The 19,500-nt window shown below is 33.7% G+C and overlaps 4 protein-coding genes across 7 annotated transcripts; 2 read left to right on the top strand and 2 right to left on the bottom strand.

The window, feature by feature from the left end:
* Window positions 1-2,050: 2,050 nt before the first annotated feature.
* Window positions 2,051-4,453, bottom strand: LOC146957133 (large ribosomal subunit protein eL13z-like). Its single transcript, XM_085741102.1, has 5 exons — window positions 4,403-4,453; window positions 4,151-4,266; window positions 3,657-3,790; window positions 2,593-2,751; window positions 2,051-2,459 (listed from the first exon to the last, which is right to left on the bottom strand). Exons 2-5 carry the CDS (start codon window positions 4,257-4,259, stop codon window positions 2,238-2,240), a joined length of 624 nt encoding a protein of 207 aa, XP_085597228.1. The 5' UTR covers window positions 4,260-4,266; window positions 4,403-4,453; the 3' UTR covers window positions 2,051-2,237.
* Window positions 4,454-5,013: 560 nt separating this feature from the next.
* Window positions 5,014-7,155, top strand: LOC146957132 (adenine phosphoribosyltransferase-like protein, putative (DUF2358)). 4 transcript variants are annotated; one of them, XM_085734487.1, is made up of 8 exons: window positions 5,014-5,162; window positions 5,254-5,438; window positions 5,781-5,878; window positions 6,046-6,111; window positions 6,354-6,436; window positions 6,532-6,578; window positions 6,661-6,739; window positions 6,835-7,155. In XM_085734487.1, the coding sequence occupies exons 1-8, from the start codon at window positions 5,100-5,102 to the stop codon at window positions 6,916-6,918; spliced, it is 705 nt and encodes a 234-aa protein (XP_085590613.1). In that variant the 5' UTR covers window positions 5,014-5,099; the 3' UTR covers window positions 6,919-7,155. The 4 variants fall into 4 exon arrangements, with proteins under 4 accessions (XP_085590613.1, XP_085590604.1, XP_085590594.1 ...); XM_085734478.1 differs by having other exon boundaries at window positions 6,040-6,111; XM_085734468.1 differs by having other exon boundaries at window positions 5,769-5,878.
* An 882-nt stretch (window positions 7,156-8,037) lies between these two features.
* LOC146957131 (uncharacterized) lies at window positions 8,038-8,757 on the bottom strand. The gene has a single exon (XM_085734500.1). The coding sequence runs from the start codon at window positions 8,626-8,628 to the stop codon at window positions 8,224-8,226; it is 405 nt and encodes a 134-aa protein (XP_085590626.1). The 5' UTR covers window positions 8,629-8,757; the 3' UTR covers window positions 8,038-8,223.
* Window positions 8,758-12,384: 3,627 nt separating this feature from the next.
* LOC146957130 (uncharacterized) lies at window positions 12,385-14,245 on the top strand. The gene has a single exon (XM_085734453.1). The coding sequence runs from the start codon at window positions 13,095-13,097 to the stop codon at window positions 14,004-14,006; it is 912 nt and encodes a 303-aa protein (XP_085590579.1). The 5' UTR covers window positions 12,385-13,094; the 3' UTR covers window positions 14,007-14,245.
* The last annotated feature ends 5,255 nt before the right edge of the window (window positions 14,246-19,500 follow it).

Here is a 19,500-nt window from a genome sequence, read left to right as displayed (position 1 = left end):
ATCGTTCCTCTCCTACTTTGCCCCCTCAAACAAGTAAAAATCATGACAATGATATATTAAGCTTATTGCTTCTTCAAAAAAAACCTTAATGTTGGCCTCCTCTAGCCCTAACCAATTCATAATTATGGCCAGATAATTCCTGAGCAACATTGAGGGACACTTAGTCTAATGCCTCGATGACATTCTTTATCTATCACTCAACCATCTTCAAGGTCCAAAGGTCCAAAGCAAACCCTTCCTCGTGGAACAGGATCCTCTTTGGGGGTTGACATCAGTATCATTTCTAATTAAGCTCGACATCAGTATCATTTCTATACGATCTAATAAAAAAAATATCATCCCATTTTGGGGGTTGACCTAGTGGTTGGTTTGGGATCTTGGAGTTTACTCCTCTCAAAGTCTAAGATTTGATACCCTCTTGTGACAATTTCGGTGGACGGTGGGATCGGTCCCCTCAGATTAGTCGGTTCTTGGATCGGATATCGAATTTTCAAAAAATATAAAATAAATAAATAATATCATTTCTAAATGATTTCACAATATCTGCCTTACAAAGTGAAAGTAACCTACTAACTTATTCTTAAACACTCTTCAATCATACACCTTATTCTTAAACACTCTTCAATCATACACCTCTGACGCATATCAAGGCCTTTCGTACATGCTACCACAACTTACCAGACAGATAAAGATGAGTGCAAATTGCTATGCTTAAACACGAGTGACATAAGTTGGATCCAGGTGGAGTCGAACCACCAATCTCCCATACAAAGCAGTTTGGGGGCTCATTCCAATACGAGCATATGGATGGATCCATCATAGGGTTGACTACTTTTGAATTGTGTAATTTTGGGGTAGCACTTTGGTGCCATTAATGGCACCGTGCCATTAAATCTGGGCCACACAAACACATTGTCATTGCATCTGGGCCACACAACACATCTATCTTGGTGCCATTAATGGCCCAGATTTAATGGTACGGTGCCATTAATGGCACCAAAGTGCTACCCATAATTTTGTAACTTTGTAACTACGAAGACTTTCTATAGAAGTATATATTATCGAGGTGTTTGTGATCTATTCTAATATGGTGACCCATAGGTTCTAATGAGAATGTAATGGATCAAATTGTAATGAAGACAAATTGTTGCTATTGTATTGAAATAATCACAATCAATCCAACTCATGATGTGTATACTTAGGAGGAATAACAACCAGTTTGCAAGTAAAGCCAATAGAGAAGAACTTGAAGAAAGTGTATTAAGGTATAAGAGAGGGTCTATAGAATTAGAGAGGGAAGAAGAATTTTATCACACATATTTTATGCCTTAATTTTTTGGTTCTTTCTTATTGATAAGAGCCTACATTCTTATTTCTTATATTGCCCCTTTCAGCTCTTTGACTCATTGCAAAAAATAGACTGCATGACCTATCATAATGTGTGCGTATGGAGTTAAAGATATCATGTGTCATGCGATTTTGTTTTTTCATCCATATACCATGTTTTTGAATTGTCTCAACAATCTTTTCATCCATATAACATGTTTTTTTTTTTGACAAACCATATAACATGTTTTTGAATTGTCTCAAAATTCAATTTATTTGAAGACACGCTAAATATTAAAGCAATGTATCATTTTGTCTCAACATTCAATTTTTATTGATTGTTTAAAATTCATTAATTTTGCTGGTCAATATTTAAGAGCCGAGATACTTGGGTGTCGTCCTCTTACGGGGAAAGCACCTAAAAGGATAGTTTATCTACCATATAGAGCAAGTGAAGAGCAAATTAGCATTTTGGATGGTTTGAAATGTATTCAGTACATAACATATCAGTTTTATACTCCAAAGGAATTTTAATATGACCGGAGGCTCAAATAGGAGCATTAACTCAGAAAAAATGAAAACATAATTTACAAGAAAAATATTTCAAGTCCATGTATATTATCAAATTAATACGTGGTGGTAAAACTATTACGGCAAAGATAATTTAAACTTCATCAGCATTTTCTTCTAAAGAACCCAAATTTATGGTGATTAAAGTAAGCAATTGAACAGGCAAACAAAACACTAGCATTTGCAGAACCAACAAACTTAAGTGACAGTACACAGAATAATAGTAAAGCAAAGGAATCCATGATTTAAGACTTGGCATGTTCATAAGAAAACTAATTTGGAGCAAAATTGTCATGAAAAAGCTATATGATTGGATTATAAACTCGGACTTCTCAAGGTCATCACTTCTTGTCTTCCTTTTCTGCCTCAGCAGCCCTCTTGAGCCTAGCACCCAAATGACGCTTGTTGGTGCGCTCAAGGCGAAGCTTGTAATAAGCTTTGAATGCCTTCATTTCATCTGTAACCTTAACAAGTTCAACAGTTGGCTTCTCCCTCACAATCGGCAAGTATGATCCTTGGACTTGTGTGGCATTAGCAAGTTCCTCAGGTGTAGAGTCCCCAGCCTGCAGACAAATAAAAATAATTCAACTGACTGTCCGATTAATACTTCCTATTTCAACCCTAGCAGCAATGATGGTATCAAAGCTAAGGAAAAGCATACATAAACTAAAATCATCATTGAGGTTCTTATATTACCTTGGTCTTGCGTGCGCGCCTTGGGAAAACAACCAACTTGGCCTTGTATGTTTTCAGCCTCTGCACATTAGCTTGCAGACCCTCCAAAGAACGGTTCTTGCGGCGATGGTCAACAGAAATGCCAATGGTTGGAGCAAGCTTCTTGGGGATACCGGCAGCCTGTCATAAAAACAAAAGTAGGTCACTAATCAAGTTATAATATGTAGTTTATGGATATATAGTTGAATTGAAGACTATAAAGTCTGGAGGTTTTCTAGAGTTCAAGTTTTATTCAGGCACAATTGAATTGTTACTAATAATATGAAAATATTCTAAGAAATCAAATAGCCATATGCAAAAACTTGGTGTCAAGCCATATGTATAAACCCATTATTAAAGTGTAGAGCCATATGTAAAAACCATCATCCATATGTATAAACCGATCATTAAAGTGTCTAGCCATATGTAAAAACCCATCGTTTAAGTGTCGGGTCATATGTAAAAACCCATCGTTTAAGTGTTGAGCCATATGTAAAAACCCATCATCCATGTGTATAAACCCATCATTTAAGTGTCATATGCAAAGACTTCTCATAAAAGTGTCGAGCAGAATAATAAAGACATAGAATGAGTTTACCCATTACAAGAACTATATGTTACTCTTAAATGATTGGTTACTCTCAAGTTACTAAACATGGTTTTAGAGTACAGAATTGAAGACTATATAGGCCGTACGATCTTTCCTACAGTTTAATCTATTTTCGGGCACAGTTGAATATCAAACAATTTACAAGTGAAAATATTCCCAGAAATCAATTAGTCATATGAAAAAAAAAATAAACATGTGTAGCAAAGTAAAAGCAAAGAAAACAAAGATTATAAGTTCTTCCACGACAATGATTATATTAGATAGAACTAATGCAGGGATGCTTATTTTCATAGGATATTCCAATTTAGTCTTTAGCGTAAAAACTATAATTGAAGAGTGAATCTATAGCAAGATAACCAACACAAATCTACAAGCCCATAAAGTAACATCTACACAGAACATAAGACCACAGTTAAAGTTCAACAAGCTATACTACCTTCAACTCTTCAAGAGAAAATCCTTTCCCGGCACGAAGTTTCATGTTGTACTTAGCAGTTTGACCGTGAACAATTGGCCTCAAAGGTCCAGCGGTTGGCCGGGGGAAAATCTTCACTGCCTTCTTTTGGCGGGCTACAAAAATCACAGCACAGCATTTCAAAAAATGAAGCAAATAACAATACTAACAACTTAAGACGCAACACAGCATATCAAAAGAAATGAATCAAACAGAAAACCTATAATTCAAGACACTTCAGAACATATCAAAAGAAATGAACGAAACAGCATTACTATAACTCAAACAAACAATTTAAGCCACGGACAAACATGTCAAAAAAAAACGAAGCAACAACACTACTTTAATTCAAACAAACAATTTAAGACACGACCAAACATGTCAAAAAACATGAGGCAATTATTTTTGAACAAATTTCAAACTAAAATTAAGCAAAATAATTAGCATAATTAAGTTGTAAAAATATAGGTAATTACCCAAGCGTCTCCTGGTCTTCCTAGCTGGTTGATTGAACCATGTTTTGACATAGTTCTGCCAATGCTTACGGAAGTGTTCATTTGGGATAACATTGTTGTGCTTCACCATGGCTTACCTAAAAATAAAAAACAAGCCTTTGAATCAGCGAAGAATAGTATAATTTCAAAACCCTAAATATTGAACTGATCTGGTGAAAACGTAGAGCTACAGATCTATCTATCTATATCTATAAAACTAGAAAACGGCGGTACCTGTGAGGCTGGAGCTGGGAGAAGATGGCGGCAAGTGAAGGAATAACAATTAGGGTTTAAAGGAAGCTTGTATGCAGTTTTTATGATTACTGGGCTTAGATGATAATGGGCCTCCATAATATCATACCTATAAAATACTTGTAAGAAATACTTTCTGCACCCACGAATATTTCTTTGACTGTAAATTGTAAATATATATTAGTGTGGCAAGAATGAGTGACCGATGTGGTTCAGTTTTTTATTTTGCTTAAATAAAAGTTTAGATGAGTTGGGTTCTAGTCACCTACCAAAAAGATCTGCAAGTTAGCGGTGGTAGTTGAACCCGTGTTTTTTTGAGTGAGTCACACCTTATCATTTAAGTGAATAACAATATATATAGATAACATTAAGGTGTGACACCTTATCAGCTGAGTAAAACTTTTACTCAGCTGATAAGGTGTCACACCTTAATTAACTAAAATGCAGGGAGAGGGAACCTTAGCCACACATAAATAAATTAGTTTTCTTTTTGACAGGACCACACATAATTAGCTGAAGGATTGTACAGAGAAAATATACGAATGAATTGATATTAAGTGGACAAATAAAACCGAGTAAAAACAAACATCTTTATCTTTTGCAAACCCATTACCTATTCTTCTAACTTCTAAGCAAAACATATGAATCAATGAATTGAATCATAAAGAAGTCGAATGAAATGGCAAAAACATGCTGCTTCAACGGAAAATCCCCTACAATAGCCTTACACTTCCACTCCCAGGTAATAAATGTCTTTATTCTTTCTGAGATGAGTTGTAAAGTGATCAAAGTGAATTATTTATATGAAGAAGTTCACTGAATCTCTTGTTAAGACTAGGACGCCACCCTTGCAGTTGCGGAAACAACACTGCTCAAACAGTTACACACCAAGTAGCAGAAAGACTTTTGCAATTTATAACATGGTAAGAGAAAATAACGAAACCCCTCAGGTTCTGAAGATTGCAGTGAGCGGAGTGACGGAGCTCCTGAGGCTTTTCTCTCCTCCCCAACAAACAAGGTATCTATGCCATTTATGTAGCACAAACACTTCAGAGTGAAGACGTCTTTGGTATTCATCAAACACATGCCAATGTCGTACACTTGACACATCCGACATTGGCCAATGTTTAAGCGTCAATGTTGTGTCTAGTATCCGTATGTGTCAACTACTTTTATTTTCTTAAATTACTACCAGTGTCATGTCTGCTCTGGTGTATGTGTATGTGTAAGAGGTAGTGGTTCATGTTGTTGGAACCAACTGCCAGGGAAATATGCATTCCTCACTAATCGTCAACTTATGTGTTTATTAATCGTTGAGTGAATCATACTCCAATTTATTAATATGCAGTGTTTTAAGCAGTAACGTTGAGAAACAGAATAATGACTCCCCAGTTTCAAGTATTGATGATGTTCTAATCATCATAAAGGATGATTATGACAGCGCTTATTTTGTCACAGGTAGCTAGCTTGTTTTTCTCTCTTTCAATTTCCCTCTTATCAAATATTTTTTCATGACATTGCTCTTACTTGCTAATTTAGCATCTTTTTGCTATTTGTTTTTAATTCAACATCATTTCCTTTTCTGGCATGTAATCTAAAATTGTCTTACTTTGTTTGAGATTTAGGGAACTTCACTTCTTCAATTTACGCAGAAAATTGTATCTTTGAAGATCCAACTATTAAATTTAGTGGTAAGAATCATGACTTTTACCTATAATATCTTATGCTAGTCTTTCTGTCGCGAATTTTTAATTGATCTTCTTCATCATCAATTTAATTGATCAATAACTAAAAGTTACACATTGCTCTTGTTCTCCCTAGATGTTTCAAATCTTTAAAACAACTATAAGAGCTAAAAGGAGAAAAAAAAAGTGCTATCAGTTTGAAAATGTGTCAATTAGCTGAACTGAATCTATGATGTATGATCATACAGGTAGGGACTTATATGCGCGCAACTTGAAATTACTCGTTCCATTCTTCGACTGTGCCTCAATTAGACTACTAAAGATCGAAAAGGTAGATATTCTTTGTAAATTAACATCTTAAACTACACTTTTTTGCTTCAAAGAAACAGCGCTGTGCTTCACTCATTATATAAATTAATAATGCAGGATGTTGAATCTGGCACAAATTTTCTGCGTGCATCTTGGAAATTAAGGTGCTTACCTTGCTCATTAAGCATGTTAATATGTAACATCTGAGTTAATTTTTTGAAACAGTTTATTATCTCTCAATCTCAGGACCAACTTAAAACTTCCGTGGAGGCCTCTGATTGCTATTGATGGAAGCACTTCTTATGAATTGAATGAAGATTTCAAAGTCAGAATCAAAATGCCTCCTTGCCTCAAAACTTTCGACTCATAATGTGATTCGAAATCCATGTTAACTAGTGGTTGCAACATTTTGTTTGACAGATCGTTCGGCATATTGAGAGTTGGAATGTTTCTGCACTTGAAGCAGTTTTGCAGATTTTCAAGTTTGAAAAACCAGGTGGTTGAATGTCATGGCGGGTGAGGGCGTCACTTAGTAACATGTTTCCATGAAAATGCCTATGATTCTTAATTTATATAGTTTTTATTCCTACTGTATATAGTTGTTAATGACGCAATTGGCGCCTGTATATTTTTCTAAGCATCTGACATATTTTTCCGATAAGCATATGCATAACTAGGAGTATTTGCAGAATATTTTTATGTTTAAGCAATGTTTACTACAGGTAGACCTTTCCCTTCTCATCTATCAGTATTCAGTGGTCTTCCTTAATTCAACTTATAAGTAGTACTTTCCGTTTTCCGTCTCTAACAAAAACACCGGCTGTTATAACTTAAGCCCCCAAGGAGGGCTCAACCGAATAAATTAGTCCATTAAGTGAGAGAACCTTGTGGTTTAAGTACCACATTGAGTTTTCTTATGTACTCAATGCGAGCCTCTTAACAAAGGAACAATTCAAATTATCACTTGAGAATTGACCAATTCTTAGCTTTATGGGAGAACACACATTCATTATTCATTCCTCAAATAATCTAAAGCAATGAATGTAAAATCAACATCTTTTTGGGGATAAACTTAAGTACTGGCGCCTTAGGCACTGCTCAGCCCGTTCTGTACTGAAGTTTAAGAAAACTGTCGAAAACTATGGTCAACGCGTGCATCATAAACCAGTTGCAATGACACCATTTTGGAAGAGCTGTGTTGGGAACTGATCGAACAATACCTTAAACATAATATGTAAGTACTCTCCTACTTTTTGCTCTTTTTGCTGCTTCGAATTCTCTACCAATGTGATTTTTTAACATTCTCAACCACTGTCACATTTGTTCATTTCTCATAAATTAAGGAATCACTGTAAATAAGCAAAAGATAATATAATAGTTTTACTACATGAGAAGTATTAGGAACACTCTCTTTTCAACTAGACTCGACCAACATGTTTAATCTGCAGCCGAAATTATGCTTTGAAATTTGCATTAGTCACAAAGCAGTCTCTGCCGTGCATTCAAAATAGGAACAAAAAGGAAATCTCAATAATTTCTCCCTTTCAATCTGCCAATGCTTCAAAGTTCAAACTATAAACTCTCAATACAAATCAAGCTAAGATAAAATTCAACAATTAGTCATGCATATCCCAGTCCATGATCTGATATTTAATCTTTTCTGAATTGTAAAAAGCATTATATTAATTGAACAAAATTCAACAAGCTTAAAGAATCTATCATACACCCACAAATTAATAAATTAAAAATGTTCAAGAAATGACACAATTAAGGAATAAAAAAACCACTGAACATAATCATAGTTATATTTCATGAAGGATATGACTGTGATGCCAATTCACGTTGAACTGCCTTCATAAGCAAGCTATCTTTTTCAAGAACAACAATAATAGGAGAACCACCAATCCCACGACCAACCGCATTCATAATCTCCGTCATTAACAATTTAAACCTGTTTAAATCAAGTGAATCATTTTGATCTTCATCAAATCTCGTGAATATCAATTCCAATGTGCGATCAATCTCTTCCTGTGACTGTGAATGGGAGCCTAAAGGCATAAACCACGCAAATCCACCACGAATTTCATCACGCGAAAGGTTACCGTCGCCATTGGCATCTAGCATTGCAAACCATTCCTTCACGAAACTATCGAAATTTGTTGTGTCATTCACGAAATCTGTCACGGTGGTGCTGTTTACAACCGCTACATTCATTTTTAATAAATTTGGAATTAATACCAACACTAACAACCAACAATACCAACTTACGTTAGAGTATGGTTAAGGTTTGAGGGTAGATGTGTTACGTGTTATGTAGATGTATAAAGTAAAGGTTGCCCTATGTTCACGTTTCTGACTTTCCGATGGTTGATTAGCCTTTATTTTAGAGCACTCTACAATATTAATGCGATTTTATATATCTTTTTAATGAGCATGATTTGCATTTCACCAATAAATAAACAACAACATGATATGCATTTTTTTTTTGTTGACAAAACATCATATGCATCATGTAATGCTGACTATATACATACACGACGGGACACAACCGTTGGCTGTTGCTTCAGTTGGTGAATCACAATTTTTTTTCTTTTTTTTTTTTAACCTATTAGTTAGAAATTCACCTTTTTTAAGGTGAATAAGTTGAGTGTCTATACCTCTGCATATATTATGTAATGTTGCTGAACTAAACTCTTAGAAACCACTATTAAATGAGAGAAATAAATTTCACGGAAACATTTTTTTGTCGGACTTTACTCATCCCTCGTTAGCACAAAAAGAATTAGAGAAGTAAATGCCGTTAAAAAAAATAAAATATTAGACAAATATTATATATATGACTTGTAACACCATAAACCCACTTTTTTTTTCATTCTTGTTAAGTATGGCTCATAGGCACAAAAGAGTGAGTGAGGCGAAGTATTGTTGTAATTTCGACAGTAACATTATATATATGACTTGTAACACCATAAACCCTAATCACTCAAGTAATATACAATACTACTCATGCTATGTAGTTGCGAATATAAGCACACTTGGACGAACTATGTAAACAAACGATCGTGTTCAGTCTTGAGATTTACTAGCATTCTATTATTTCTAGTCGTTGTTCCAACACTTTCTCTATATATTCATTATTTCGTTAAATCCTTTATATTTCTTTCTATTCAAAGAAAACAAATAATATAGTCCTTAGCGTGCAATTCATTCATTTCTTTCTTTCTTTTTTCCATAAATTATCTACCGATATTTTAGAGACTGCTCAAGCAATGTGCAAATGAGTAGTACTAACAACACTCTCCCAAACATTCATTTCATTATTGTTTTAAATCAAGGTGAGTCTCACACATTGAAAACGTGTTTCACTTAAAGTGGTGGGATATACTGATATACACTAGTTTCATCCAATAAGAGAGTGAGTGTCAAAGAGAGTGTTGAAAAAAGAGTGTCTCTAACATTACTCATGTGCAGATAATCAAAAAAATCACTCTCATCTAATAATGAAGATGTTAATCCAACAAAAGTCGCACTCATCATAGAATGAGTCCAATTGAATTAGCAATGACAAGAGAAGAACATGTCCAACTTCTCAAACAAATATTTGATTGAACATACTAAAAAATAACAAGTTTTAATTTGATCAAATGAAGATGTTAATCCAACAAAAGTCGCACTCATCATAGAATGAGTCCAATTGAATTAGCAATGACAAGAGAAGAACATGTCCAACTTCTCAAACAAATATTTGATTGAACATACTAAAAAATAACAAGTTTTAATTTGATCAATTCCAAAACCTCTTCACTTAATAATATATACTTATCAAGGGAAAGAATATATTTTCCATGTCTTTTTTTTTTTTTACAAAATTTTCCATGTCTATTGTTCCTTTAGATTTGATTAAATTTTGCTAACTACCCGAAATCTTCTCCCACTTTGACCAACAGAACTATCAACCAAAATGGTAGCAATTCAATGATTTCTTCTTTGAAATATTCATTCACCGTATGCATTAATTTTGCCTTGTCTCACCATTCTATGTTGTCTTTTATTGTTGTTGCTGAAATTCTCACCCTTCAATGTTTATCATTTTGTCTTCAACTGGGTAAATATCACGTGAATTAAGTAAAAACAAAAACAAGATAATTTAATAGTCGAAAGTGATAGTAACCTCTAACTTTTACCTTAAATCCATCCTGTATATTTCATTTAATTAGTCCTATGTATATGGATAGATAATCTATTTATGATGAAAGGTATCAGTAGCTTTAGTAAAAAGAAGCAAGATAGAATGCAAAAGAACTTTTTTCTTGAAATTTTTTTGGGGGAAGGGGTTTTTTATTTTATTTATTAAAGTGACAATAATAATCATTGTAAGAATATCTCTAAATAAATTTGAACTACCACCTCAAGCTTAAATGGAAAAGTACTTGATATATGTGGACAAATCCAGAATGTCGAGTACTAATTAATTCCTTCTGGACTTTCTTTCAGGTCTTTTGCAATGAGACATTAGAGGCTTGCAAATGAGTTTACATGATCTAAACTTTTGTGGCAACGGCTTTTGAAAAGAAAAAAAAAGAGATAGAAGATGGATGGACCCCATAAAAGCAAAGGAAATTGTTAAATGCCACAAAAAAAAAAAAAAAAATGAAATGAGCATGGAATATACTTGGTTAAACTTAAATGATTTTTTTTTTAGCTTTTAACCATTAGGTATGGTGATATGCCGAACACGACCTCAACACTCACTTTAAAATCAATAAGTTGAATGTCAAGCCAGTGAAGACTCTACATCTGAAGACTATGTAGTTATAGCCTCTAGCCAAAGAGAATCACCCAACACTTAAAAGCCCACTCTCTAATCTTATGGTCTAACTCAAAATTACACATCCTCTAATTATGTGCTTCTTATACTTAGCATGTTGGAATTACTTAGTTGATCAACATTCTTTGATGAATCAATGCATCTAGTACAGGCTTAAAAATAAACTACAAGAATCATAAAAAACTATAAGAAAGAAATTCTCTGTCAACCCTTTGATTGTACAATACGGTCTAGAATTATCTATATCCTTCACACGATTAGTTGTACAATTGAAAGATGGACTGTATTATGCCAACAACTATAACTCTCAACGTCCAAGGAAGACGTTTCTTAAAGGAAATTATATAATGTTGATGAATTACTCTATAAATGAGAAGAATGACCAAGTCTTGTTCTCATAATATCATACGACTTTATTCAATATCATAAAAATTTGTGTTGTTCTGCCTAATGTTGTGTTGTTCTGTCCACTACATATTGTTTAGCAAATCAAACACACCCTTTGTGTTTATTTATGATTTGAATTGATGTTTGTAAAATTAATCTTGATTAAAATGAGTTTGTTTTTTCAACAGACGATAAATCTAGTGGAAAGAGATAGTCTTCCACAATGTGGCGAATCTTGATCTGAATTATGGTTTGTGTTTAAATTAGCTGCTCGAATAAGATTAGGTCACATTTTATATCCGGAGAACAAAATGATGGTTTGCTACTCTGTCCTAATTTAGCAAGACATAGTTATTCTAACCTTGTGAGGTAGGTTAGGCAAGGCATGAGATGGAGAACGTGCTTGCATTTTTACACGACTTTTGTGGGTTCCACTTCCTAGGAACCGTTCCTGAATTCTCTGACCTCCACTCCTTCTTTTTAAATACATGCAAAATAAGGGAATTTACATTTATTAACCCTTCAATTTTCCATTTATTGACCCTCCATTTTTCCATTTTTATGTATATACAATATTTATTTATATATTTACTACATTACTGTAGTCTTTTCTTTTCTGTAGTTTGTTGATGAGTGCTTGTCACATTATGACATAGCAATATCATAGAATCATAGAATAGAAATAAAAAAAGATGCTTTTTTTTAGCCCTTACATTACCTTTAATCAGTGTTGAGTAACCCTCACAAATCAGCCTTTACAGCATCATACCCAGTTCCCATTTTCTTCCATATTGTCTCCTTTCTCTTTTCATAAGCTGTCACCATCTCATTTTACCTCTCCCCACAAACACATCATCATCATCATATTAAACATATTATATAATATAATAATATATTTTTAGCATTAACCCATTAGTTTCTCATAAGAAGAGATTCTTACTGAGTTGGATCAAAACATAAGTAAAATCTAATTAAGTATATTCATCCGAAATCAATTTCGAGTTTTATCGAATAATTCGTTTTTGATGAAAATCATTAATAATTAATCTCTTAAGTTTGATCATTTGATTATAATAGTATTAGAATCATACACTTTTTATTAAAAAAAATTAAATTTTGAGATTTGTCATGAGAAAAACAGAGTCATTGACAGTGAAACAAGTAACACTTTTTTGTCTGCTTCTCTGTAACCTTGTTTTACTCTCAACATTCCTTCAAATTTGTCTTTAACTTTCCACGCTCCTCTTCTCTCTATCTCACAACAGATTCATTCCTATGTGGGGTTGTAATCTCTTTAACACTTTCTCAGATGTCTTGAATTGTACTCTCATCCATTCATGTTAACCTCTGTTTTTTTCATTTCTCTGCAAATTCTATATTCTCCTCAGATACCACTTTTTTTGGTGACCCTTTTCTTTTATTTTCTTCGTTCTTTCAAAAAGTTTGAATTTTGAAAGAAAAAAGAATGAAGGATTTTCCATCTTGTTTTGGTGAAAATGCAGTTCAGGTAGCAGATTCATCATCATCATCTTCAAGCTCAAGCAAAACAGCTCAGAATCTGGTTATTTGTGTTTACCAGTGTTCAATTAGAGGTAGATCTTGCTTGATTACTATTACATGGAGTAAGAGTTTGATGGGTCAAGGTTTTAGTGTTGGAATCGATGATGCTTCAAATCAGTGTTTATGTAAAGTTGATATAAAACCTTGGGTGTTTTCTAAGAGAAAGGGTTGCAAGAGTTTAGAAGCTTATAGTTGTAAGATTGATGTGTATTGGGATCTTTCTTCAGCTAGATTTGGTGTTGGACCTGAACCATTGGAGGGTTTTTTTGTAGGAGTAGTAGTTGATAAACAAATGGTTCTTCTTCTTGGTGATTTAAGAAAAGAGGCTTTTAAGAAATCTAATGCAGTTCCTTTACCTTTGAATGCTGTTTTTGTTGCTAAGAAAGAACATGTTTTTGGTAAGAAGTTTTTTGGTAACAAGGTTGTGTTTTGTGACAATGGTAAAATTCATGATCTTGTTATTGAGTGTGATACTTCTGTTGCAAGTGATCCTTGTCTTATAGTTCGGATCGATAGCAAAACTGTGATGCAGGTGAAGAGGTTGAAGTGGAAGTTTAGAGGAAATCATACCATACTTGTGGATGGTCTTGAAATTGAGGTTTATTGGGATGTTTATAATTGGCTTTTTGGTACATCTTTTGGAAATGCTGTTTTCATGTTTAGAACATGTTTCTCTCAAGATAAAATTTGGGATGCTCAACCTGTTTCTGATGCAAATGTTTTGCAGTGGTCTTTCTCTCAGAGGTTTTCTGAGACCAAATTGCAGCAACAAGGTGTTGGTTTCTCACATGTTTTGTATGCTTGGAAGAATGAATAGAGTTGCGGGATTCCGGCATCATCCAATTGAGTACTAACAGAATCGTTAATGAGTCGTGAAAGCTGTGACTGAAGAATTACACTTGATTAAAGATGAGAACTTTTGTTTGTACTGTTTAATCCTTTATATTCATACCCTTAATTTATCTGTGCATTTGAATAGATCTTAGAATTTTTCTCCCCCAATTTGATGTATATTTATCTTCAAGTGTTAATTTTATGATGATCTGTGTTGTTCAAGTGCTGCTGCTTCATATTGTCATATACTTTAATCTTTTTGTATTGAAAATACAACTTATCAAATATTAATGTAGTTACTGCAAAGTGCAAACCAGTAACGTCCAATAGGGTAGAAGATAGTCAAGATACATAAAAAAAAAAAGTTGGAATCAAAATAATAAACAGAGTGCAGCTGAGATTAAAGAGAAAGGTTGTGAGAGAGAAAGAGAACAATGAATATCACACTTTGCTTTCCTTCTTATTTTAAAAATTATTAGAGTCTTTTCTCTGTTTTAGGGACCTAAAAAAGTGAAATTATCATCAAGGTGAGGGATCAATCTTCATTCACTACTTGTTTTATGTGCCTGCATGGGGTATGGATATGATGATTCCTTCCCTTAATGAATTCACCTTCTGTGATTCCTTCCCTTAAGGTTTAATTGAAAGGCACTGTTAGTGTAAAATTTACATATGCATTCAATCACATCATACCACATAGATAATTGCGAGATACTTTAAGAACTTAGCAAAGTGGCGGCATAACGAAGAGATGTGATTGGATGCATGCGTAAATAATAATTTATCAGAAAATGCATAACAATTAAATTCTTAATTATATTAGGTGCTAAGAGGTGCAATATCATTTGGCTACCATATGAATTATGATGAGTGACATGGCTTTTGGTGTCCTTGCCAAATCTTTGTTCTAACTAAACTGATAAGATAGTGTCGTCTATTTATGATATCTGGTACATGACTCCTTCATATAATGCCCTACTGCTCTATCTATTTTATTACTACTTGCAGATCTTTTATTCTCTTTAACAGCCAAATCTAATAATTTACTTCCTTAAATCCTGCAGCTTGTCTGTTTAATGATTCTGTCATACAAATCATGCCACAGGTATAAGCAATGATTGTTGCTGACAATGGTCATTTCTTGTAAGATGTACAGCTGCAAATTCAGATAGCAATCGCATATGTAAGAGTTAAGAAACCTTGGATTATTCAAACACAGTATCAAATTGTACTTCTGCCATTAAGTTATTTATTAATGCTGTATCATCCTTTTCATAGCTGCTGTGTAACTAAATAATAGCATTGTGAGATAGCAATATGTTAAAGTATCTGCTTTCAGTACAGATTCTAGCTTCTATATCCCATAAAATGGATTTTCTGTAGTATTGACTGCATAAACAATTTAATTAAGCGCTTACAACATAAATTTTAATCATATAAGTGCTTGCGTATAAACTATTTCTATAACGAAAGATAAAATAAGGTGAAACAATTTATTTTGTATAAAAGGTAAGAAGGAATATGTGTGCAAAAATTGTATTGGCATAAATGTTTGCCTGTTCCCAATTCTTAGTATATCATGATATCCATGCATGCCCCTTTCTCTTTACTTTTTTATACATTTCTCTTTGTGAACTTGACAAATCATATTTGTGGACTTTGGAGACTCTGTCAAGTCAAAGTTAATATGATATATAATGGTACATCCTTTATGCTCTTGGAGTTTTGTTTATCACTTTGTCTTCCTGGATTTGCCTTGCTTTTAAAGTTGTCAATTGTGTGTCCAATATATGTTAATACTAGGGTGAAATCTTCACATCTCTATTATTGAGTTTACTCTGTCAATCTCTTATGTGTACATGCATTATTGTTACCTTAGTGATTGTTTGATCCACTAAATCAGAAATAAACTATGGTCCAGAGTTTAGTATTGTTGAGCATCCTACTCATTTCATGAAGGCATATGTCATCCGAGATCCCCATACTCAATAACACTCTTCAGGTTAAATAAGTCTTATATTATCATCTATCAAGGTATAACTCGTTCTAAACCGATCTCCTAATCATATACTGATTTGAACGTCAAAGTGATTATAAGTACTCCACCATCAAGCATCATCTCTGACATCTATTCTGGAAAAAAGCTGCCATTCAAGAAACATTCTTCCTTCAGATCCACTGTCGCCATAAAATTCTCTATCTTTCTTAATAACATCCGAGTTCTGATCAAAGTAGTTCCCAAATAAAATTTAAAGCAAGTTCAAAATTTAGGAAAATTAGCCACTCACATTGCAGTTTGGCCATGATATTGTTTGCTCTGTGATCTGCTGACAACACTCAAACTTTCTGATGCTACGTGTTTTTCACCCTCTTAGAATCTATACTAGGTTGATGAAGCTTTGTAAAAGTTGAAGTCATAGACCGTAGCTTGAATATGGCACTGTGTCATGTTTCTCAAGGTTTTTTTTTATGGTCATAATCATTAGTTTTGTTCGACTTGATTCATCGAATCCAAATGTAATAGATACTATCATATCATACACATATCAAGAGCAACCAACTCCACAGCAATCACGAAAACACAAGAGCAAGTGAGTAGTATCTCTCAGCATCCAATTACCAAAATGATCAATATAATTGGACACACTTTTAATCATTTCAAGGAAATAAGAGTCATTAATTTCCTAATTTTTCTAGCTTTGTTAAAAAATTACAGACTTACAAAATTCGTCGTCACCTACCAATGTGCCACTATTGTGGGACAAACGGAATATATTTAATTAATTTATTAAGATTATTATACTTTGATTAAGCTTATGAGATGTACTGTACTGTAATCAGAGGCCGTAATCACCGGGTAAATAAAGGCCATGTTCAGTTCCTTTCCCGGAAACACACCATTCAATCACCATGCATGTCGCTAGTTTCACATGTACAACTTAATTTAACGTAACCAAAAAGATAAAACATGTACAACTTTAACATCAAGGTCAAAAAACATATGGTGGTGACTAGAGGATATTTTTTAGGGGAAATGAAACATCTTATAGACACAAATTTTGTGACACTTATTTGAACGGAGGGAGTAACATATAGCCCTTCTTTTTCATTTTCCTTTTTATTCGGCTTCACCTTCCAATCACGGGTGATTCATGGTCGGAAAATAAGAATAGTGAAAAGACATGTATAAGTCCTAACTAAACTAACAAAAATTCTAAAATTGTTAAGTCTGACGTCGTGATCGAGGTTCGAACCCCAGCTCCTTCATTTGTGTGTATTTTCAATTACTATTGTCATTTCGTCTATCTATCCAAAAAGATAGTGAAAAGACAACATATCTAACTTGATAAATCACAATTTTATTGATAAGCCAAAATAAATAAACAGCTAAATAATGGGAAAATTCAATCTTAAACAAAATCAAATACCTATTATTTTAATCTTCCAAGCCCTAAGTATTTCTATTGAGTCGCAATGGCCTTAAAGGGAATTCATTTTTTAAAATCAATTTTTCAATTTGTAGGAACATTTATGCTAAAAGAGGTCCCAAACTTGTCAAGATTAGCAAGTTGGCTAGAACCTAGAAACATCATGGTAGAGAGCTTTGTTTTTTAAGAATATCATTTGAAAAAACATATCGAATGGAATCAACATCACATTGAATGGTTTTTGCATAAAATAAGAATATCATCTGAAAAAACAAGTTAGACAAATTTGGAGCCCCGTAGCTATCTGAATACCATGAAGAGAGCTTTGCATCATAACTCAAGTGAGCATATCTGAAAACACCTCAGCACACACAAAATAAGAGGATACATGAATATTGGATTTCTTTGTCTCATTCCTCTTTGATGTGAAAAGGATTATCACCATTCAAAAAACCTAAGAAAGAGCGGGTATAAACACAATTCATAATCAAAGATATCCAATGATTAAAAAAAATCATAATAGTTAGAAATGTCTAAAGAAAATATCATTCAATACGGTCATAAGTCTTTAACATGTCTAACTTTATGCCCACAAAACCTGTTTTTCCGGTTATTTTTCTCCTCATGTAATGAAAGGTATCAAAAACACTTTGAAACTTTTCAGCAATTAAGGTTAATTTCAAACGATTCACTTTAGCTTTTGTAACAATATTATATATTGTAAACCATATTACAAAATTGGTCTTAAATCACCTATGTAGGGTGGTTTTTTCTCCGAGATAAAACAAACATATTTTTATTAAGGAATATACTAACGAGTGTCACAATGGTACTTTAGGACACTTATTAAGGACCTTAAGTGGTAAGAGGAATGCTAGCAACACTCTCTCTAACATTCACTATTTTATTGGATATTATGAAAATGTGTGCATTAAATACATTGGAAATCGAAATATTTAACTTTTTTAAGAAATAGTTGCTTAATTTAGAATGCTTAAAGAGTGTCCGGGAACACTCGTTGGCAAAACCATTTTATAAAATACCACTTTCTACTATCTTAAACCAGTTTTAAATAAAATATTATATATGGAGTAGAGATGTTATAATTTATACATAAATAGAAGGGAAGCGGACAACAATTTGTGTCACTAATTCTTTAAGGATGGCAAAACCAATCATGTTAAGTACAATGTCCATAGACCTAGGTGACAACGTCATGGTATAAAATCATGTTGATTGTTAGAACATGTTTTCTCATGTTGGACCACTTTGCTAGCGGCTTTGAGGGTTGCATGTCCCACAGTTAAAACCATGGTCTCTAATCCTATAAGCATGGAGACCCAAGTCAAGTCCACACCTACACGTTTCCCTCCTACCCACATGTACACCAGAACACATGCCGACTTAAGTGTCGATCTTCCTACTTGTGGGTCGGCCAATAAATTCTTAGATGTCCCCTGTTTCACATATGCTCTCGCCCATCTAAATATAAGTTACACTTGTATTTGAAGTCAAAAAGCTCCTTATAATGATTTGTGTGCTCCCCAAAGGTATCCAGGAGCGCCCTACTGCAAACAGGGTATATCTCATCAATAGAAAGTAAGAGAACCATGACGTGATATCAGAGGATAATATGATACTCAATTGGTGACATATGTTGATGTGACCCATCAACATCGATCACTAGAAGAAAATCTTGAGCATGTCATGCATGCAAACTACAAAAAACTGTTTTCTGTCTTGTAGTCATGTCAAACTTCATTTTCGTATCATAAACACTTTTACTTTACTAAAAAGGGCACTCGCCAAAACATGTTGTGCTTTAGGAGGGACATTATCCTTGCTAGTAAAACTACTAAAGTTAAAATCTGAAATCGTACCACAAAGACCATCAAAAGCACGGTTGAAATCAGGGTCATACCACTTATCTCAGTGTCTCTCCATATATGATCTTCCAGCATCTAAGATTGGGCACTAGAAGCCACAAAAGCATACGAGGAAGCTTCTACTGTTGAGTACAAACCCTACCCTCCAACTTTAATGGGTAAA

This window comes from Medicago sativa, chromosome 1, assembly GCF_051527215.1.
Source record: "Medicago sativa cultivar Bolivia chromosome 1, Bolivia_mono, whole genome shotgun sequence".
NCBI lineage: Eukaryota > Viridiplantae > Streptophyta > Magnoliopsida > Fabales > Fabaceae > Medicago > Medicago sativa.
The sequence above is the reverse complement of the archived record's forward strand: the minus strand, read 5'-3'. Positions and strand labels throughout refer to the sequence as shown.